General features: G+C 39.7%; 1 protein-coding gene and 1 long non-coding RNA gene across 7 annotated transcripts in view; one reads left to right on the plus strand and one right to left on the minus strand.

Moving 5' to 3' along the window:
- The window catches only part of MAP3K7CL (MAP3K7 C-terminal like), a 39,997-nt gene extending 24,868 nt beyond the window's left edge, over positions 1–15,129 (plus strand). For all 6 annotated transcript variants that reach the window (XM_015881052.2, XM_015881002.2, XM_015881013.2 and 3 more), the window contains 2 exons: positions 5,592–5,707; positions 13,933–15,129. In XM_015881052.2, the coding sequence (XP_015736538.1) occupies positions 5,592–5,707; positions 13,933–14,113 (297 nt within the window). In that variant the 3' untranslated portion in view covers positions 14,114–15,129. The remainder of the gene's footprint in view (positions 1–5,591; positions 5,708–13,932) is intronic.
- LOC116654290 lies at positions 7,752–18,558 on the minus strand. Its single transcript, XR_004309427.1, has 4 exons — positions 17,948–18,558; positions 17,518–17,628; positions 12,107–12,220; positions 7,752–10,224 (listed from the first exon to the last, which is right to left on the minus strand). It is a non-coding gene; the product is annotated as an uncharacterized LOC116654290 (long non-coding RNA).
- Between the last annotated feature and the right edge of the window lie 4,329 nt (positions 18,559–22,887).

Here is a 22,887-nt window from a genome sequence, read left to right on the forward strand (position 1 = left end):
AGGAGGCCAACTGCAAATACTTAATGCTCCGTAAGAACTCTTACTGGAGGAGAAGCTAGTTGAAAGTCAGAGCTGCTTTCTGAAGAATAAAAATGGTCAGTCCAGTGTTCAGATCAACTAGGGATGTTCAGACAAAAATGTTACCTTCTCCAATTACCTTTCTGAATGGTACTTTTTCCACTCACGTGAGATGAAAATATTTCAAGAAGTAACATGTAAGAAAACGGTACCAGTTCTCTAACTCAAAAGTTTTGTTCTTGTTTCCTCGCCCTTAAAAAAAAAAAAAAAAAAAAAAAGAAGTATTATGTATGGCCAATCAGACACGGTAGCTCTATATATGAGAACAGAGCAATTTATAGACAAGAAAAAAGTAGTCTTTTTTGGAGTTTCGTTATTATAATAAAATATATAAAGAAGTTCCTTATATGCTAAAATGAAACAAAACTCGTATTAATAAGTTCTTAATTTGGCCGTCCTTTGTTTGCAGTATTGGAATGTATTGTCTTCCCACTGAAAAGCAACACTTTGATCATAAAGCTCTTGCTTATTTTGGCTTGGGGTTTGTGTTCTTCCCTGCACTGTACAAGCAGTGTAGTCAAAGGTGAATGGAGGCTATGCTTGCCGCATTTGTTGGTTTGTTGCTGGGAAATGTTTTGCCTTGTGTCAGAGCTAAACCAGGCCTTCATCAACAGCACGGTGGTCGTGGCCTCTCTGACAAACATTTCACTACTGGTTTTGAATCGATTTAGACATCTACAGCAGCACGCAAGGCCTTGTTGCTCTGGTCACAGAATGTAGATGAATGTATCTGGTAGTAAAAACTTAAATTGCTAGGCCCTGTCTGCTGTCTGTCCTGCTCCAGCATTTCCTGTGGTTCATCTTCATCTTCTCCAAGAAACCCTTTATTCCATCTGGGTGTTTGATTCTAAATAGGGAAGACGAATCCCATACAGATACACAAAATTCTCTGCAGCTCTTTATCCTTCATGAAATCATGAGCTTGAGACAAGCATTTGTATCGTATTTTGTATGACAAATCTCCTGAAATCCAGTAGAGTTGAATGACCATAAAATTTCCCGTGGCAGAGATAAGACTCCAAATGTTCTTAATATCAGCTTGTTAAGTCAAGGGGTAGTTTGTCATGCTTTAGAAGGAAATGCCTATACAAAAGAAGCGAGGAAAATGTTGTGAAAAGGACAGTTTGGATGTGACACAAGCGTTTATCAGAAACCATGTTTATTTTGTCTGTGATTGGAAAAGTGTAGAAAATCTTTGAGGCAACAAAAGCAGAACTCTCAGTTGCTTCCATCCAGCTGACCTGAATTGTTTGAAAGAAATGGAGCTGCTTATTTCTGTAGTAAAAGTAGAGTAGACTGGATATATCCTAGACTAGCTGTCTGAAATTGCTTGGAGAGTTGCAGTTGCTACCAAAAAGGAACTGCAATGTCCAGCTATCACATGAAAGTACAAGGCCGTTTAATGAAAATGGGCCACATGCAAAATGTTGTCATTGGGCTTTCTGTTTTTTTCCAGAATGGTTTAGCTGGGTTTGCTTTACCAGCTCTACAGCACTCCAGACCTGGGCTAGAGATTGCCTTCTGGTTGAGTCTGCATGCTCAGCTGGTAAAAATGCATGACACAATCTTTTTCCTTAAACCTCCCAGAAACAAGTCTTGATTTCTTTCTCAAGAACCTACAACAACAAGAAACTAAATACAAACAAAGATGAATGCATAAAAAAATGGATTTTTAAAGTTTCTGAATACTATATTGACACCATGGACTACTCACTTGGCTGTGAACTTCTGTGACTTTAGAATGCTGATATTCATTTGGCAAGGAAGAAAATGTAGTTTGTAAAGTGAAAAAATCATGGTAAAAATGCACAAAACTAAATTAAACAATTGCTCAGCAAAGGTAATTAGAGCAGTCTGTCTGAGGCAGAAAGCTCGAATTCTTAACTGTCTTTTCACGAACTATCCTTACATATCATCTTTCAATGCCTTTTGTATCTGCATTTGAAATGAAAACCTAAATAGACATTGCAGATGTCCAGTACAGATGTATGCACCTATGTGCAGTAACAGAATAGCCTATAGTAGGATCTCTTAGTGTCTGTTTGCTGAGTTCTGTAGAAAGTTTGTCAAGGTGGGTCATTCCATAAAATACAAGCAAAATCAGACCTTGTTGAAAATTAGGGATGGCAGGATAAGACCATCAGTATTAGTGTGAGCTATAGTTTTTGTAATAGCTTTGAAAACCAAATCAGAGATGCTGTGTGCACATATTTTGCCAACGCAGGAAAATGAGGGTGGATGACACTGAAGCCTGAAATAAGCGGGATTAAAAGTAGCAACTGTTGCCATTAAATATAACTTTCTTTGGCAGGAGGTTTTTTTGCTTATGTAGCAGGTATGCTTTTATATATATTAATTATGGACTGGCAAGATACTTCCTGAAGTATCAGAATGCAAAAAAAAAAAACAAAAAAAAAAACCAAACCTTACTGTAAATTGAACTTTTTAAAGGACTTCTGTCATTTGTCACCTATGGAAGCTAGAGAGCTCTTACCAAAAAATAGCCTACAGACTTCATGGATTAGAATGAGGAAGTCAGTTCTCTGCCAGAGGACTGCCCTCAGCGTAGGCACTGTGAGGCTTCATGTGGCCTGGTCACAGGCATTCAGAAAGGCACTGGAGGTGGAACAGAGAGCAGAGACTGCTAGGACAAGCTAGAGGATAAAGCTTTGTCTGGGAGGGATTAGAGGAGTGCAGCTTGGGTGTAGGGTTGGAAAGTGAATGAGAGCTCTCTGTAAGCACATCACAGGGGTAGAATAGGCAGGACAAAGGAGCACCGTTTGAATGAAAGCCAGTGCTGGCGTAATGAAAAAACTGCAAACTTATCTTCAGCAAAACAGAACTGGAAAGAACAGAATAATTTCTAATCTTGTGGAAGCTCTGGGGCAGACCCTTGGCTGAGACAGGGGACCTGAGCTGCTCTAACAACATGACATGCCCGTGGACTGCAGAATTTGATTCTGATAACACGGGGCTGGATTCAGATCTTCGCACATTCCTCCCAGTCTTGTTTAGATGATTGCGGGCAAGTCCAGTAACTGCTACATTGCTGTTATTCGTTTCTTTTCTATGGAAATGTTTCAGCACAGTAAATCTCAGCCAATTCAGAGGTGCCCCTTTGGAACATTAATTCCCTGTACCCTTGTTTGTGGCAAAAAGCAGGCTGTTTGACATGGCTAAAATAATTTCCCTGTGCTTATGTGTTGCTTTGTCTTTTACAGTGAGCAGCAAAAAAGCAGAGTGTTGCTCCTCTACATCTCTTATGATTACAGTACAGCTGCTTGCTAAGTAATGATGCAAAAGCCTGAGTTTTATGTACCACAGCCCAGAAATTATTCATAGGAACTGTAGGTATTATCTCCAAGACCATTCTTAGAAATGTCATTTTTCCCAAAGAGCAAACCAAAATATCCAGTCATATGAAAGTGTTATCAAATCTACATTTTAAAGTAAAATGTGCTGCCTTAATTTTTATGTACCAAATAGGCATCTTTTCACAATTAGAACTAAAGTTATTGATTTAGTGTGTAAGAGCATCCTTCAACGCTGAAACAGAACTGTATGAACAGAATTCCAGTAAACTGTGTCTTTTATTGTCTGTTTATTTTGAGTGATAAAATATCAATGTAAGAAAAAAATGGCACTGAAGAGGAAACAATGGTAGGAGTTTGAAAGCCAGCAACTGGTTCTAAGTGGGAATTAGATATTAAGCCTCAGCATGACTTGATAATTTTAACTCTCTAAATATATCTTTTGAGTGGGAAGCTGGAATACAGAGACCGAATGTTGTTTTAGTTTTTAAACTGATTTAAACCAGCTAGTTTTGCGGAAACTATTTTGAAAGCCAAATCAGGTTTCTTCCTCTTTGAAGTATCACTCTGGGGACTTTCCCCCACTGGGTATTGTTCAAGATTGTTTTATTATGATGCATTTGTTGTTTGCTGATCTCTGGTAGATACCAGAGATGCTACTTTGGCTCACCCTTGCATTCTTGGATTAGAGCGCCGAGACTTCTATATTCTGTCCTGTTAAATTTGTGGTTATTATTTGGGTGACTGTATGAATGGTGCTATTGCTCATCCACATTGAAATGCAATTAAAAGCCCATTCCTAGGACCGCATTCACCAAGCAATGGACTGCCCTTTCCCTGGGGTCCCAAATTCTCCAAGCTCAGAACTGTGCCATGAAAACTATTCTGCTGTGGCATTTCTTACATTTAGAACATGGAAAATGACTGTCTGTTTTAAATTTTCAATGCGGAACTACATACCATCTGCAAATACTTTCAGAGGTCCAGACATTGGTGACATTTTTGCACTGGTATACATCTCAAGCCAACACAATCTGCCTCTTTGATAAGAACATTTTTCATGTTTATCTCTGACTATGTTTGATAAAATATGCATTTCCAGTTTAGCTACAACACAAGATTGCGAGATCATAGATAGGAAATGTCTGGAGACTTGTGCTTGTCTTTTTCTAAGAATGCACTCGAAGGAATATTACGCTACAAATAAGAGCCAAAATAGAATGACAAGAAGTAAAAATCTGCTTATATCGTGAAAGGCCATTGGATGTTCCTTTACTGGTCAGTGAAGGAACTATTTTAAGTGCTTCCTTTTGCTTCAAACAGGTGGCTCAAGCATGCTATTTGGACTTCATTTACAGTCAATTGATTCATGGCTAATCACTTAAAAATAATACACTTCCTGAAAGTGCTGTGGTCAAGATGTGACAGCCAAGCTTGAGGCCCAAATTAAGCTGTACTCTTTTAAGGAACAAAATACACTGACACTTAACCACACTGCATTTTCAAGTTCTTAGTTGAAATTCTTATGAGGAGACCTAGGACAGGGAGATATAATCTGCTGTACTTAGTATGCACTGGAACAACAACAACAAATCTTTCTGTAATAATGTATTGTTATTAATAATAATAAGTTATACAGGTGAGGAGGTACAATGCTTTTACATAACTTCACTATGTATTTTTTTATCAGATTTTTTAATTCCTGTCGTCTTTCTACTCTGAATCTCACATGCTCCTCTTGTGGAAACTGGACACACTTTGCCAATGTTCTCATAACTGCTACCTAAGTATATCCCCTTCTACAGGAACTAGAGATGCAGAGAAACTGCCTACAGTCTTGAGCAGGCTGCTTAGAGACTGAGGTATTGCTTGGTCACACACACCATGAGATCTTGGCTTTACCAGTATAACTCCTTGTGAATCTAGCAGAATCAGCTCTAGTGTCTCAATTGACTGCCTTGTCCATTTTAATAATGAGCTGGAAGAAGCAGTGCTTCTATGAAAAAAGGTGCTTAGTCAATAACTTTCCACACCTTTTATTCTCATTTTATTTTCAATATAGCAGCTTTTCTCAAAGTATTCAACTTCGTTCTCAGATATTCTCCCAGAGATGAACAGACGATTCTGTCTTTCGAAGCACGTGTTTATTCCTAATATTGCATTCAAAAGCAGTTTTTTTTTTTTCTTCTTCTTTTCGTAAAGCCTCTGCCTCCATGTCATGACTCTAAGGAATCAATGCAGGTGTACAAGCAACACTGCAAAATAGCAGAAGAGTATCATGAGGTGAAAAAAGAAATTGCGCTGCTGGAAGAAAGAAAGTGAGTAACTTTCCCACTGTATTTGTTGCTGTATGTTCTCCTTGTGAAATCCCATTCTAAATGCAGGGGTCCTAGATGACACTTTGTGACCTTATTCCTCTGTGTGACAGTCACAGTGCAGCACAACAGGCCCTTGGTTAGGATTAACTGGGACCATTGTGGTCACAGAGTTGTCAGAGCTTTGGGCCATCAGTTATACAGAATCCCTTAAAACCCTCATTGGCAGCATCGGGACACTTTATAGCAGTCTAGTTCACCTGGAGCAGTTACCTTGTTATTTTTAGGGTTGGTTGCTTTTTTTTTCCAATGTAACTTTATATGTTTTAATGAAAAGCATAATGGATCCTCAGTTTGATATCAATTACTTGACAGTGTTAGTAAATTTTTTTCTGTGTGTCATATCTATGTACATTCACGTTTTAGATGCTTACATCCAGAGTGCTTAAGCTGGAGGGAGGCTTTAAAATTATTTTGTAATTTTTTGTCTATGGCCTCTATTCATAGCCCTGTCATCTTCACATGACTATTAAATGACAGAGTGGGTTTTCTGGGGCTCTTTCCACAAGAAACTGACAAAAGGTATTCTGTGAGGGAGGAAAAAGCAATAGCAGCTGCTGCGAAGAAGACTTTCTACTTCAAATGCTTTTTTATTTTGACATTCACATTGAGGGTGACTTCAAGAAGTGCTGCCTTCCTCAAGGAGAGTTGCCTCCGTGTGGATATCTGAGGTTTCTTGGGAAAATAAAACCACAGAACCATTCTTCCAAATGCTGCATGAAGGTTTAGTGATTGCTGTAGTTAAAGGTGAAAGAAAGGCTATAGTTCTGAACATGCTCTAGCTCTAGCAGAGAGGGTTTTGATTATAGGAGAAACCATACTAGATGTGTCACAGCAGTCCTGGCACCAGCTGACCATATAGTTCAGCCACGTTTGCAACTGTGGGAGTCTGCAGCTGCAAAAGCAAACTGGAAACTGGTGAACTCCTGTGGTCTTATAAGATAGTGAGACATCACTGTGAAACCGAACTTTGTAGAGTAAGAAAGTGATGCTTGTCTTTATCAGAGTTAGTTGATGGCTATAGACAAAATTTGCTTAGTTGTTGCCTAATGTCCCAGGAACAGATGAGGTTTCCCAGTACAGAATCCTCTTCAACTGCAGCATCTGCGTGGCACTCAATTGCTAACATATTGGCACAGAAGTTAAAAAAAGAAGAAATGATAACTTGAAGAATCTTAACACCACATTCTCTCAGTGACTGCACTTGATTTAACATTAATTAAACTTGGTCAGTGGAAAGTAACTGACGTTGAAAAAAAAAAAACAAACACATAGAGAGATGTACAGTTCAAACAAATCTACAATGATTTGTCAAATTTGATCATCTAATATAAGCTGTTTACGTGTCTATTTAATAACCAAAGGAATCAGGGGGAACCGTATGTTTTTATCCTTTCTGTAAATGCCAGCTGAGTATAAAATATTAAATGGCAGTTTTAGGTGCTTAACTTCAGACATAAACTCAAATTATAGCCGCAGACTAATTGTATTTTGGAGCCCACCAATGCAAATGAGTTGTTATTGATGCATTACTGAATCAGCACTGCACATTTACGAAGTTGTCTTGAGACTCTTGAAAACTACACTAATATAAATGTTCTGCATTTGCAAGAATGAAAAAGAAAATGCTGTTTGAGTGCATTTTTGCAATCTTAGGTACTAGCTACACTAGAAATATTTTCTCCTTGAAAATGGCAGATGCATGCATGGAACTGTTTACTTGAGCTCAAAAAATATCCTAATCAGCCTCTGAGACCAGTAGACAGTTTCTCAGCTGCTGTAATTCTGGATGAATTAAAGGGCTTCAAGCTGCCATTTCCTTTCATTTCACTAGTGGATGCGAGCAGTGGAACAGTGTGAGGAAGTTTCCATATTTCTACTTCTGCTGAACTTGTTTTGTGGACATAAGATTTCATGCTCCAGAAAATACAGTAATACAAGAACAGCTGAATATGACAGCAAATATCATTCTATTATGATCCTTCTTATGAGCCTCCTAATTGCACATCTGTGGCCCAGGTGTTCACATGCTGTGTAGTCATGAAGTGCCTGGACATGAAAGATGTCCATGCAGCACCATTCCCTACCTTTCAAATATTTTAATCTAAATAGACCAACAAGCATTAGGATCAAAGATTGTTATTTCCTACTGGTAGGTGCACTGTAGGTATTTGGTTTTGTGGTTTAAAAAGCTGCGAGTACCAACTAAAACTTCTTCTCCAGGGAATTATTTATGAAGTCCCTCTCTCCTTCCAGATAGATCTCCATCTTTCAGTGCTTTGGAGGAGGGATCATGGTATTGTTTTTCTTCCTTGGGGTGTCTTTCTTTTCAGTAGCAGTATGTTTGTTTTTTAAACCTTTGAGAAACTGAGACATTGTTATCCTGTAAAGTTTGGTTGAAGTTGGAAGGTGTATTAAAATGTTACTAGGAAATACACTTCTACACACATGTAACCATGCATGACCTGAACACATTTATTTTTTGTGTAAAACCATGCAGAAAGGGATATGAGCGTAGAGATAAGCAAGACATACATGAAATTTTTTGTCTAGCAGTGAGTCATTTGAATCTAAAATTGTTCTCAATAGTAACAGTTTGAAAGTCAAAAGAAATTTATAGGTTATCATATGCTGAACTGAAGATGTTAAGAGTGGATCATGATGGCCAGGGTGACATGCATATTGAGAACACCTTTCTCAGAAGAGAAGGATGCTATGTCTTTTCTAAACGAAGCCCAGTGGGATGCAGAGATTTTAGACTAAAGAACAGTTATCAAATGGAAAATGTGGAGACTTGTAGCTTTCTGAACTGTGAGCAGATCAGGAAATGTTACAGGCATCTAAATTTTCTGAATTTGAATTTGAATGTATGGAAGTGTAGATTCACATTTGCTTAATACACCTGCCTATATCTTTTAAATAGCCATTTGATAAAATGGACAAAGAATCTTTTGTAATATCGACAAATAATTTGTGCAGTGCCTTTCAGCTTCCATTTTTACCAAAGACAATGAGAAGTGCTGTTGGCTGAAGGCCCTGCTACTGTTCTGAATTTCTTCTTCACAAGTCAGTTCACCCGTGGAACTCAAGTGTTGAGTCCCACCTGGGAATGTTGGCACATGTTACTGGTAACACTGTGCATGCAGAATATCGATGCTGGTCGTCAGGTGCAAAGCAGAAAATACCATTTTTTCTTAATTTAATTTGGTGGCTAGGAGAAAGAAAAATCAACCTGAGTCTGTAGAGTTATTGGAGGTGTGGTGGTTTGGTGGTTTTATTCCAGCCTCTAAAGTTCAGAGTAACATTTTATGTATAGAAACAAAACAAAAAGGTGTATTTCTAAAGGAAGCATCTTTAAGAAAAAGAAAGATTAATAAAATTATTTTAAAATGGTCAACAATTATTTACTATTTTTGAAACTTTTCAATAGTTTTCAATTCTTAGTTTGACTTGTCTCTCCCTGTAGTGCGTGGATTATCCATGGCTGGAGTACTGAAAGGCAGTACTGTGAAATGACTGGGGTTGCTTTTCTTCAGAGCTAGAACAGAGCTTATTTGCCCCTCTCTTTTGTGTGCAGTCCAGATGGAAAGAGAATCTACTAGACTAGGAGTGACAGAGAAGATGACAACTATTTCATAAGAAAATGGGAAATGTGAAAGGGAGGTTGCAGGTTCAAAAATGGAATAATCGGAGGGCAGAGCAAGTGAGAAGGTAGACTGAAGTTAGTAAAAGGACAAAAAGAAGCAAGAAACTGAAAGAATTTAAGAGAACATTAAGTAGATTTGCTTCGCTAATATAATGCATCATAGCTCTGTTTGCAGTCTTCGCTCAGACTCTTCCCTCTTATGCCAGCGATATGAAGTAGGAGGGACAAAATCAGTCTGGAATGGGAGACATGATCGAAAAGAAAGAAAAGGGTGGGGAAGTGAGAACACACCACATTTAGGTCACAGAATGTTATTTAATTTATGTTCCAGAAACACACATGTATTTCCATAACAGATGTTTTGGGGTATCTAAGTTTGGGTGAAAGGGATGGGATAGCTGGTTATTTTGAGCACTTGTTATATAGCTATTACTAGATAATGACCCTGGATTATGTAGTTAAATATTAGAGTTGCCATGGTTGCTAGCTATATCTTATATTCTTAGCTCTGGCTGGTTTTCTCTTTTTCCTCCCCCAGACAATTCTAATATAAGTGTCCAGAAAATATCACTTGACCACCACCTGGTTTAGGATCACACTTCTTCTTTGCCATGGTTATGATTGTTTTTCCTTCCTTTACACATATTACACTACTGTAGTGGAGATGTCCACTGAATTTTGTGCGAGCCTTCTGTGCGCTTTAATGTGTTATTGTGACCTTGGAGTGTTTGTAAGGTCTCAAATTCAGGTAGTTCCTCCAGGTACACTTTTTGATGTGTGCTGTTAAGAAAAGTCCTCATCAGACTTCCAGGTACTGCAGAAAAAGGCATAAAAACAACCTTTTATCTTTCTGTTTTTCTTTTGATCCAGACTTGATTTTTCATTAACTTACATGCATCCAAAATACTTGTTAAGTTGCCAAATCAGTAGAAAATTTTAAAAAAAAAAAAAAAAAGGCTTTTCAAATATAAAGAGAAACCACAACTTGCCCTGTTGTAGTAAGAAATACTTACGTACCTCTTATCTGCTGATATTTGAGAATTAGCTTTATTTACATTAAAACAGGCTATCTCACTGTTTAAAAATTAGTTACTGGACTTTAAACATGCAAGGTTAGTCTCCTCAGTCAACAGTTACCATACGGGGGTCTCGTGATTTCCTGACGTGAAAGCCGTGTCAAATGTGGGAAAAGTAAATGACCTTATGGCCACCAGAACACGTCAGCTGGGAAGACGTGCATTGTACCACGTGCGTGATCCTGAATACATTGTTCACAACTGCAGAGAGACAAGCCTGTGTCTTTGCACTGTGAAAGCTGTTTTCCTTGAGTCTGGTTTATCTGTCTATCTGCCAATAGTTTTATCTGGAGATAAGTATATCTGCTTTGTCTATCACTTTTGGTATTTGTTCATTGTGAATATTACCATAAAGTAATTCTGTTCTTTGCATGGGCAGTCATTAAGACCGGGACTAAAGCAATGATTTCCCTAAGATCATGCTGATTTTCTTTTCATTTTTTGCTTCTCCGTTATTGCTTATGGTTTATTGGTTTATGATGCAAATCGCACTGGTCTTCTCTTCCCACCCTAGCCCCTCCCCAGAAAAGAACACTTAAAGTGCACATTACAGATTGTCTCGGAGCTTCAAGTACATCAACACCATTTTAGAAAATAACCTTATAAGTGCTGTTAATATTTAAACACAGGGTAACCATTAACAGCAAACTCAGATTACACAATGATAAATCTATTTATTAGGCATCCATAACAAAGGCTAGATGGTGCAAGAGCTTAGTACGGTGTTCTTTAACCTCTGAGAGCTAAGTTCAAATCCTGGATTAGATCAGAAGCAAATGTTAGTTACTGTCCTCATCCTTTGTAAGCTTCGTAAACCACACCATTCATAACATTTAGCAATTCCCTGGTACTCTAATTTTAGATCTCTGTGGCAGGCTGGTAGTATTTGCCTGAAACATCACCCTACCCTGTAAACAGGTGTTGATCCTGATGGGAAGGGAATAAGTAGGTTCTGCTGACTCAGAAGAAGGCAATTTTACTACCTCAGGGCAAGGAAGGGAGGTCCTAGAGTCTGGACTACGGAAATGAGTTTACTTTGATTTTAACTCATTTTTGCTTTCTTCAACAGCAAAGCAAAGTCTCTGCAATGAATAAATAAATAAATCCATGCCGCTTGACTTTTATTAGATAGCAGCATGAAAACCATGCTTGCAAGCAGCCTTATCAAATCAGGACTGGCATTCATTAATAGAGCTGTCTGAGTTTGTACACTGTCTGTCTGTGCCGCTTTCTGGCTCGAGTCCAAATAGGGTAGGCAGTACCTTTCTTTCACAAGTGCTAAAATTTCCCATGGAAAAGGTTTATCTGCTCTTACTCTGCTGATTACTTACTACTGTGTTCACCGCCCCTCCCTGTAAGAACCTAATAAAGAGTGAGAAAATAATTATTCCAAATTAATTGGTTTAGAAGACTTCTCAGTCAGCAGCCTGCAGCTCAAAAAAGAGTCATATAATCCTTCCGTCCTGCACTGCACCAGTAGGATAATTGCAAGAAAGTGCTGCTAAAGCTGTTTTGGTCCTAAGAGACAAAAATCTTCCAGTGGAAGATGACAGGTCTGAAGTGATTAAGCTAGCAAAATCTCACTGCCCTTAAATACATTTATCACTCTCTAAAGCTTACCTGCATTTTTTTTATGTGTGTTCAATAGCGCCATTGACAGGAACTGGAATGTCAAACTGTGTGGCATGATCAGTTCATCTAGCCTAATATGAAGACCAGTAGATAGAGCACAACCTAAACAAGGAAAAAATAATCTGTTAATGGCTTTGCTGCTTTTAAAATTTTTACAACTACATCATGCCAAATGTTAACAGAATCCTACTAAAGGTTGGCAGAGACCCTTAAGATCACCCAGTCCAGCCATCAGCCCACCCCCACCATGCCCACAGCTCACATCCCTCAGTGCCACATCCATACGGCTCTTGGACACCTCCAGGGACGGTGACTGCACCACCTCCATGGGCAGCCTGTGCCACTGCAGCACCTGTGCATTACAGCAGTGGTCTAAAACAAAGCTGAAACATAGCTACAGGAGGGCTTCTATATGCTGCAACTTAGGGATGATTTAAAGTGCTGTAAAGCTTGCTAACTCTTCCCTATTTCTTTTTTATACGGGAAGCATTTTTTTGAGAAATGGGTCTGCCATGGCTCTTTTACAACTCATTGAACTGCAGTAACTGTGTCTGTAAACAATCAGCAAAGCCTTGGGTAAACGATGCTATCTCTCAGAGCTGTAGTAAAGAGAGAGGAAGATTAAATTAATCTTAAAAGAAGGTCAGATAGAACAATTGCTTGAAAACCCAGGTGCCTAAAATCTTACTGCTAGAAGTGGTGTGGTTTTACAGGTGTAAGTAATGCAAGCGATCAGCAAATACTGAAATGTAATCTTTTTGTGAATACTCTTACCTATGGAAGAGGAATCACTAATATGTAAGAATTTCCTGTACAAAAGAAAGGGGACTCCTTCAAAGACTACAGAAAAAGCAGACTGCTGTGATGGCATTACATCTTCCAACAGAAGATCTGCAAGCATTGTTTTGGCGTGAGTGAGAATGTCACAGGGCTCCAAAGAGTTAAAAAAAGATTCACTAATCTCCGAGATAGAGTGATCAAAAGAGCCAAGAGCCCTTTAAAAGAGACTTCTTGTAGCAGAGATGAAAAATGATTTGACTGAAAGGGAAATAAAACAGAGGTCAGACTAATCTGCTGGGTAACTAAGTGGAGTGCGATTAGATACCCCATATTCACTCAGTATGTTTTTTTTTAAGGCCTCCACTATCTTAACTCCTGTGGAGAGAATTTCAGCTGATGGTCTACAGGAAATTGCAACTTCTGGCCAAATCTGGGAACACAGAGCACCAGGTGACTCCAGTTGGGATGGAGCAACAGCTTGAATTCTTGAGTGTCTGCTCTCAAAAAGGCCAGGAGAGGTCAGGTTTGCAGTTGGTGACCATGCTTCAGCAGCAGAAGTAAGGTCTGAGCATGAAAACAGAAAAGAAGCAATTGGGTTATTTCAGATCTGTGTGCCTAGTGTTAGCTGGTATCCTTTTTCTTTGTAGTAGAGAAAGCAAAACAAGGCATGCTTCACAGAATATACCAACTGGATATGCAGGCTGGACAACAGCAACATCAAAAATCCTTGATGGCTTTCAAATATATTTGGCATGGCAGAGAGAAATAAATTGCTGCTCTTCTTATACAGGCAGAATGTTGGCATTCAGTCTCTAAGATGTCGGTCCTCCCCATACGGCTGTGTGGTGAATTCTTAATGAAGGTAGAGATATTTGCTTGTAGGTTGTCAGCTTTTTGCAGGTTTGATCTCCTAGGTGTGTATTTCACAGCAGCTCAGGTAACTCTGTACCAACAAGGAGTACTCCAGCTTTCTCCTAACCTATGACAGTACGTATTTCTAATCCTTGTGGATTTCTTTTTGATATTATTGCCAGAAAGGAGCTGATTGCCAGACTGGAACAAGTGGAAAAAGAAAGCATGGATGCTGCTCAGCTGGCCAAGGAGTATGCAGAACTGACAGAGGAGAACCGAACACTGAAGCTGGCCCAGACGCAGTGTGTAGAACAACTGGAAAAGCTCAGAATACAGTACCAAAAAAGGCAGGGATCCTCATAACTCGCAACTAGCTTATGTCAGGCAGTTAATACAGGATTGATCCTGTGCTGGAAAGAGATTTTAAAATAAAGGTCTGTTTAATATGTTATAATACTTTACTACAGATACAGAGTATGTAGAAGTCTATATTTAATTTAATGCTTGCCAGCCAGTAGCTTAATATAATGGATATTTCATCCATTATATAATGGATATTTTATTTCAAGTAACATAATTGAAGTTAATCTATCCCCATTATATGTTCTAGTAGATCAGGTTTCTTTTCTAAACATATTTCTTCCAATTTAAGAAGATACGGACACACTAGAAAATGATATAAATAGTCTCTGTGTTGGGAATTTGGACCATACTAAGGCATACAGCAGGGACAATGTTAATATATGGAATACGCGTATGTTAATTTTAGTTTGGTGAAGATTTTTTAAATTATTTTCCTCATGCCTAAAGTGCTTGGAAGTTATCTTAAAATGGACCTCCTCATGGCTAAAAACTAGACTTTATTATCCCGTGTCAGCTTTGCGCTGTGGTATAAAATCAGGTAAGTTGTACATTAAAATTGAGTTAACCCAGTCGCTAGTTATGAAGTGAGAGTGCTGACAGCAAATAACATGCAAGTTTTGAAATTGCAAGGAACAGATGAGATCAGGTTTTCCTTCCCCAAATGTAGATGACCTGGGAGTCTTTTTTTATCGTGCTCTTTGCCATATGAGAAATGAAAAGTTAACATATGAAAGCTACCATCATAGCTGTAACTGAGAACATGTCAGTAAACGTACCATGAGGGTATTTTGTTCTCATCTTCTGGTCTGTTTGGAAACGTAAGTAACTATAAGTACAGACAAGAGTTCTGAGATACACAAATAACCTGGAATTAAAATGCTTGTTTTACTTGCTCTATTTATCCCTGTATTTTCCTAATTCAATTGAAATTCTTTGTTATACTTCCATTTCTATTCATACAGTATTTTTTTCATTAAAAGCAAATATAGAAAAAATGTTTTATGTTCTGAACATTATTAACGCTCCCTGTATTTTTTTTAACTCGGATCGTTAACTCGGCTTGTTACGTCTTCATGGGGTTGGAATTCAATACAAACTAGATTTGCCGTCATTTCTAAGATGTCTTAGTAATTGGAAACTATGCAGCTAAGATTTTTGCCATAACTTTAAGTGTGACTGTTATCACTAACCTCCTAGGTTTTAAGTTCATCTGTATGTTTCGTATGGAAGTCTTTTGTCACCCCAGTGACTCTGGCAGCAGAGACTGAAGCATGAGCTGTGTTCCCCATAGCACATTGTGGAGGTAGGCCCCGATTTGCTGCCAGTGCTTCACATTGCAACAGGAGAGCATGAGGAGATCATGGCAGTGCAGCCCACTTCTCTATCTGGGATGCCAGGGCAGTGTATACGCACAGCACTTGTTCTGTCACCCCACCCCAGCAGAGATGTAAAGGGTAACCAGCAATCACATGTGCCTGTTTGCTGTTGGTGTACTGTGTGAGCAGTAAAACACTGTGCAGTGGTCAAGGCCATAAGCCTGCTGGAGTTCAAGACATGTCTGGACACAGGTTTTTATAGAAGGACTCAGACAGCGTTTGAATTTCAGGTGGCCCAGGAGTTGGACTCGATGATCCTTACGGGTCCCTTCCAACCCAAGAGATTCTATAATTCTGTTCTTTCTGAACCCACTGCTATATGAAGACCCAGTTTGCACTCCATGTTGCGAACGCTGGAGAGAAAAAATACCATAGTGAATGAAAAGCATTTGGGATGTCAAACGTGGGAATGCTTGAAAAGCCTTTCTGATGGCTAACACACCTTGTGCAGGCTCCAGCATTTTGATTTGAGCACTGGATGCTGTGGAATCTGGGATCACAATATCACAGAATCGTAGGGGTTGGAAGGGATGTCTGGAGGCCATCAAGTCCAACTCCCTGCTAAAACAGGTTGCCTACAGCGGGCTGCACAGCGTGATTCAAAGAGAGGAGAGTAGGCAAGTGAAGTTTTCTAAGGAAAAGGCTCAGATAGCAGGAGTTTCTAAACATGTAAAACCATGCAGATACAGTCTGTTGCACAGAGAAAGTGTATTCCTTGCTATTACTCAGGTTAGCAAAAATAAACATGCCGCTACAATGACAAATAGATTTGCTTCAGACCACTTAAGAAAGAGGCGAAGTAAATGAATTTAAAGAAACAAGACCTGTGCTATCCATTTCCTATTATTATGAACTTCCTTCCATCATAACAAGTGCTGAACAAGCTTAACTTAAGCATCCCAGTTAGCAAGGATATGACTCACGTGGTCTCAAAGCAGCCAGATCCTATGGTACTTTTACGTGTGAAAGGTCTGGAAGATAAGAACCTGCAGCAGTTTTTTTTTTTGTTTTTTTTTTTTTTGTTTTTCTCTCTCTTTTTTATGTTCCCCTTTCTGAGGTTCTCTCTATTCTGGTTGCTTTTGTGGATTAATCATCTTTGGAAATGCATCATCTCCCTTGTCTAAAAAGCTTTGTTGCCACCGACGTGCTTGTGACCATGACATGGAGCTCATTTTTCCCCCACCTAACATTCTGAGTTTGCTTGATGCTGAGAATTGCAGCACTGGAAGGGGCAGGGGAGCTGCTGGTGGGGGGAGCTAAGCCAGTCTTCCCCTGAAAGAGTGCAGAATGGGCACTGACTAAAGGAGAGGATCTCAGGGAGAGAAATTTTGCTTCAGTCATAGGCATAGCAGGAGGACAGCTGATTCTGGCCAGCTTGACTATAAGGAAAGTTGGCAGAACCCACTGTGGCTCCAATTTCCCAAATCAGTGAGCATTAATACCCACAAAAACTGGACTAACAACTCTTAAAGTGCTCTCTGATGCTAAATGCCCCAGTCTGTCATACTCTGTGTATCTTCAAACAGGCTGTATTAACGGGCACTTTGTGTTCTAATCTGTGTGCCTCAGTTGTATTTGAGAGAAGGGGTGGAAGCACATATATACAAAGAAAATAAATGCATCTTGCAGTGTAGGAACAGTAATGTGGGAGACCCACGATAACGCAGTGGTGAACACAGTGAGTTGAGATGTGGTGAATGCCCCACTCTTGGAGACACCCAAGTACAGGCTTGATGGGGCTCTGAGCCATTTTATCTAGCTGTAGGTGTCCCTGTTCATTGCAGAGGAGTTGGATCATATGGCATTTAAGGATCCCTTCTAACTCTAATGATTCTATGAATATCCTTGGAAAATCCATACAGATACTCCTGACTGTCTTCAAGTAGCGCTGAAAGGTGTGCAATAAGGGAGCCCCGGGGTCATTTCTGAATGAGGAGGAGAATACCAAGTACCAAAAAGCTACCCCCAGTTGCTTATCCTGCTGGGCTTGCCTGAGGAAAGACAAAGCACTGGGATCCTACAGCAGACCAGGTGCAGGCTGAGGAGAGAGGGAAGCAAGGTAAAGTTGGATGGGCGGTCTTCATCGTTTCCTCTCTTGGATGCCTTGATTTAGAGATGATGCTTCAGATGCACAAAAAGCTGTTCAAATAACATTTAAAATTAAAAAATAAATAAATAAATAAATAAAAATAAAAACCACAACCTTCTTGAAATAGATTCTTCAGAGTTCTTTAAAAGGCGTATCATGTGTTAGTCACACCCGTATGAATGAAAGACTGCAATCATTCACAAAATACCTCAACCCAGGCTTTCTAGACTGCATAGTCTAGTGGTTTAAGCTGTAGAAAGCAAGGGCTTTAGCATGAGTCATTCAGCATTTCTATGTGACCATCATCAGTTCCCCACTTCTAAACCTCAGTTCCTTCAGTTCCCTCATCCATAGCCCATGCATCCTTACCCCTTCTGGAGAACACAGCGAAAGTCCAGAGTGCACATCCAGTTGACTGGTGATCTCATGACATGGTCTGATGATCACTGTGTTTGTCACGTGTCTTCCAACAGTTCCAGTTGTAGGACACTTTGTGACTGGGTGCTGGGGCATGGCGGCAAAGTGCTCAGCCAGCTTGCAGCCACTGGCATTGAGGTGCTTTGTCCTTCTCTGAACTATTTAGGAAAATATGAGAACAAGTATCTGTGGATTTAGTTATTTGTCTGAATTGTGCATTAAACTTTAATAGATAAATTAAGGAAATGAAACAAGGATGTGTGTGCTGATGTAATAAATGCGTGGACAGATGCAAGACTGTCCTTTGGGTGCTCAGGGTGAGCACAGGGATATGAGAGCTGTAAGAAGGGGAACTGGTAAGTGAGCTGTATGCTCTGACTGCTGGCTTGCTTGCTTTTTATGGCTGGCATTGGAGGGGTGTACAAATGGTTATTCTCAGCCCAAAATAAAAAAGCTTTTCTTGGGGGTTTTATACTGGGATATTTTACACTGGAATATTTACTTCCAAATATTTACATTATGCAAATATTCATAGAATCACAGAATGGCCTGGGTTGCAAAGGACCACAATGATCATCCAGTTCCAACCCCCTGCTATGTGCAGGGTCACCAACCACCAGACCAGGCTGCCCAGAGCCACATCCAGCCTGGCCTTGAATGCCTGCAGGGATGGGGCATCCACAGCCTCCTTGGGCAACCTGTTCCAGTGCGTCACCACCCTCTGACTGAAAATCTTCCTCTTAATATCTAACCTAAACCTCCCCTGTCTCAGTTTAAAACCATTCCCCCTTGTCCTATCGCTGTCCACCCTCATAAACAGCCATTCCCCCTCCTGTTGATATGTTCTCTTCAAGTACTGGAAGGCCACACTGAGATCTCCCCAGGTCCTTCCCTTCTCCAAGCTAAACAAGCCCAGTTTCCTCAACCTTTCTTAATAGGAGAGGTTCTCCAGTCCTCTGATCATCTTTGTGGCCCCCCTCTGGACTCACTGCAAGAGCTATGTGTCTTTTTTTTTACTGTTTCTATGTTATATGCCTAATGTGAGCAGAACTACCCATGGTAAAAAAGCTTATAGTTTTGCAGAGGGTTCTCACATACAAAAAAAGAATAACCAGCATCGGTATATGCTGGTGCAGACGTATCTATGCTAATGAATATATTTGCATTAAAAATAAATTACAGCTTTGATTACAAACTACATATAGCAAAAACTACTCTGAAGGTAGAGCTCTTTGGCACTAAAATAAACCCATCCCCACTAGTCGGCTTTTCCCACTACCAACTCAAAAGTGCAGTGTTATTGTTAGTTGTATTAACTAGACCCCCAGTGACCCGTGTGAAGAGAGAGCGATGTGATGTTCCGTGAGGGAAAACCTCCCACTTCTGCCTTGTGACTTCCCTGCCAGTGCACAGCCCTCCTCCACAGCCCAGTCCCTGCAGTTGGCTCCCAGCTCTTCCTCTGGCGTGTGCCTGTCAGCTGCCCCACTGTGTGGGGCTGGTTGGAGCACATCAACCCCTGAGAGCTCCTAACAGCAGCCAGAATGAGAATGAGAATCACAGAATCATAGGGGTTGGAAGGGACCTCTGATGACCGTTGAGTCCAACCCCTGCTAAAGCAGTTCCCTACAGCATATAACACAAGAAGCCTCCAGACTGGTCTTGAATATCTTCAGAGAAGGAGACATCACAGCCTCTCTGGGCAGCCTGTTCCAGTGCTTTGTCACCCTCACAGTAAAGAAGTTTTTCCTTGTGTTCAGATGGAACTTGCTACATTTGTGCCCATTGCACCTTGTTCTGTTGCTGGGTTCCATACTTCCTGAGTGTAGGACTTGAAAGCGATACTGAACGGCTGCAGCCTGAGTCATTCGACGCATTACTCTGAACACAGTAAGTGCCAGATAAGATTGGTTTACTACTGAAAAGAAATACACAAACTGTGAAATGATTTCCAAAAAGGACTATTCTTCCAAAGGAAAAAAAAGAAAGAAATCTGCATAAAAGTTCCCAGCGAAACTAATTTACATCCAGCCATTCATTAAAATGTGTTCAAAATTATGCCTAAATCTATTTATGACCTTTTAAATAACGCCTCATAATTCTGCAGAAGGTAATGTGACTGTGTGAGCTCCCTCTAGTGGATATCGTGACATATACCAATGTCTTTGAGAAGCGGATACGGACATCTGAGTAAATGTTTTCACTATATAATTATATTCATCCAAGTGGAATTTTGATTATGTATTTAAGTAGTTATAGCCACTAATTCTTTACTTTATCCAGTTGAGGAGAGGATACCAATTTCTCACTACTTCATCACAGCTCCATGAAGCTATTGAAGAGCGATATCCAATGTTTTTATGACATACTATAAACACTTACACAGGGGTACAGTTTCAGCAAAGCATTGGACAGCAGCTAACGTAAACTCCCAAGCTGAATGAGTCCTGGCATGTTAGAGAAGAGTGTTCCCAGTACTTATATGTCATACACGTGTCCAAAGTAGTTCTGTCGACTTCAGCTGGATTTACATTGATATGTGTGGATTCCTGCCTGGAAATCTGGCCTAAACAGCTTTACAAAGTACTATCCAGTACTAATTGATTGCAGACTTGTTAGGCAAAAGGTATTTATATAATAGCAGAAAAATTAAGACTCAAATGTACTTTAAAGAAGACTATAGAATAACTACTAATTATTTCTCATGTTGGTAAACTAAGTCACATACAGCATTGTTTTCATGAGTTACTTGTTAAATATATATATATCTATGCAATATTGTCCTGTTATTTTTCTTTCTTTATTCAGGATAAGTAATCTGAACATCCCAAGTGCCAGACTTAGGAAGCGAGCCCTCATGCACGGGCAATGTTCCAGTCACAGGTCAAGTTTCAATGACACAAAGTGGTTGTGCTGGAATCTGAGGATTGTTTTGCAAGCCATGAGTTCGGTAGCTCCTGCACAGCCCACAGTTCATTTGAACAGCCGTATTTGATGGAAAAATATTGGATCCACAGGAGGTTTTTGGAAGGAAAAAGAGCGGAAAAAGTGTGCTAATAAGTTTGCTTTGCTACTATAACTGTTTCACGTTTCCTCCTTAGTTGAGAAAAAGAGGTTTGTGTTTCCTCACCTGGCTAAGCCTGGAAAGGGATAAAACTCTGGTTACATGGCATTTTAAAAGGAGGCATAAAGAAAGGCAGTGCGGTATTTTACAAAAGGCAGCAGACAACATTTTTATTTGTAGTTTGTGGTTGCTGTGTAACTCCTAATATGACCTTACATGCAGTGTTATCAGATGTTTATGATGATCTCCTAATCTTGTAATCTCAGCTCAAGAAAGTGTTAATTCAAAGTCTTACCAAGAGAGTGTTCTATTACTACCCAAAAGAGAATAATCACTGTTCTTTTACTGTGAGAAAGTAGGTTTAAATTGCTGAACATGGATTCTGAAGTGAAGGAGTTCTCATCTAAGCGAGTGAGAATGCCACGTAAGTAATCAGCGAAGCCCAGAAGGCCCAACATGTCAAACTACATTTAGGCCTTGGCTCAAAACTGCACTTACTGTGGAGCACAGTGTCCATATCTAACAAGTCTCTTAGACATGTACCTTACTTGAAGCGATGAGTAGGTCCCACCCACCGGCAGTGGTCATACTCATTCTCACTACACAACTACAGCTGTGTCAATGCTTATGGTGTGACTCCGTGGAGTTAGTATATGGACCTATGAGTTTAAAGAAAAGCAAGCAAACATAGAAAAAAAAAAAAAAAGATATCAAATATTTACAAAGCACTAAAAACACATCTAGAAATTGTTCTCGACGGGGTGTGATAGAGAAAAAATGTGACTGTGGCACCCTTGTCTCTGAGAAGCTCTATGTTCCCTCTGCTTCGGATGCAGGTGTTGGGAGGGGTGCCTGGATAAAGGGGTGTTCTCTGACCTCCACGTGAATGCATACTCACATTTGGCTTTATAATAAGCATAAGAAATCTTCAGTATGCATGTTGCACTGAAGCTAACCTGTTTTCTAGATGAACTTGTTCCTTAACCCAAGAGGACTGATATCTTTGTGACTGTACAGCACATGGATTGCTCTCCTCAGATGCATATTTCAGACTGGTACACATGACTACAGATATTGTTGTTTGTGATTTTGTCTTCTGGTTTGCTACCCATGCTATTGATATCCTTCTTTTGGTCACTGTGAATTGTGAAGGAGGAAGATGTCACATTCAAATACAGATGGGTCTAGGAAGGAGGGAGATTCTGTCTTTAAACCTGGTTAGAACCCATTGCTACATATCTGATTTGTTTTAGCATCACTGATCACTATTACTCAAAAGCAAATCTTTTCCTTCTACCCTTCCCTCCCCTTTCCCTTCATTCCCCTCTCCCTTTCTTCTTTCTTCTTTTCTCTCTATCCAGGAGTACTTAAGCATATGCTTAGAAAAGATAAGCGATTTAAAGTAAAGTGCCTTTATAATACAGATAGGCAGTGAGCTCAGACTTACCATGATATGTACAGCTGAACAAACAGAATGACTATTTCAGTATGATCTTAAGCATCGGAGCTTTTTGTCTGATGACACACTTTCCTATTTCAAGAGTAAGGATTACTTAATCTCTGTCTGAAATGAGCAGAGGATTTATGAAACACATCATATTCAGATGGTCTCAGCCTTACTGCAGCATTACTGAGGGCTCATTTAAAAACAATAATTGAGAACTACCGATCCCATTTAATTAGCCATGCGATTATAAATGCCATTTTGGTTGCAAGAGTCAATACCAACCAGAGGATGAGGTTAGAAGAAGAGGACTAGTCCTCAATGGGCTTAGATTACTCGCAATGTAATTTAAGCCAACTACTGAAAACTGATTAATGTTTGAGTAAT

Source organism: Coturnix japonica, chromosome 1 (genome assembly GCF_001577835.2).
Source record: "Coturnix japonica isolate 7356 chromosome 1, Coturnix japonica 2.1, whole genome shotgun sequence".
Classification (NCBI taxonomy): domain Eukaryota; kingdom Metazoa; phylum Chordata; class Aves; order Galliformes; family Phasianidae; genus Coturnix; species Coturnix japonica.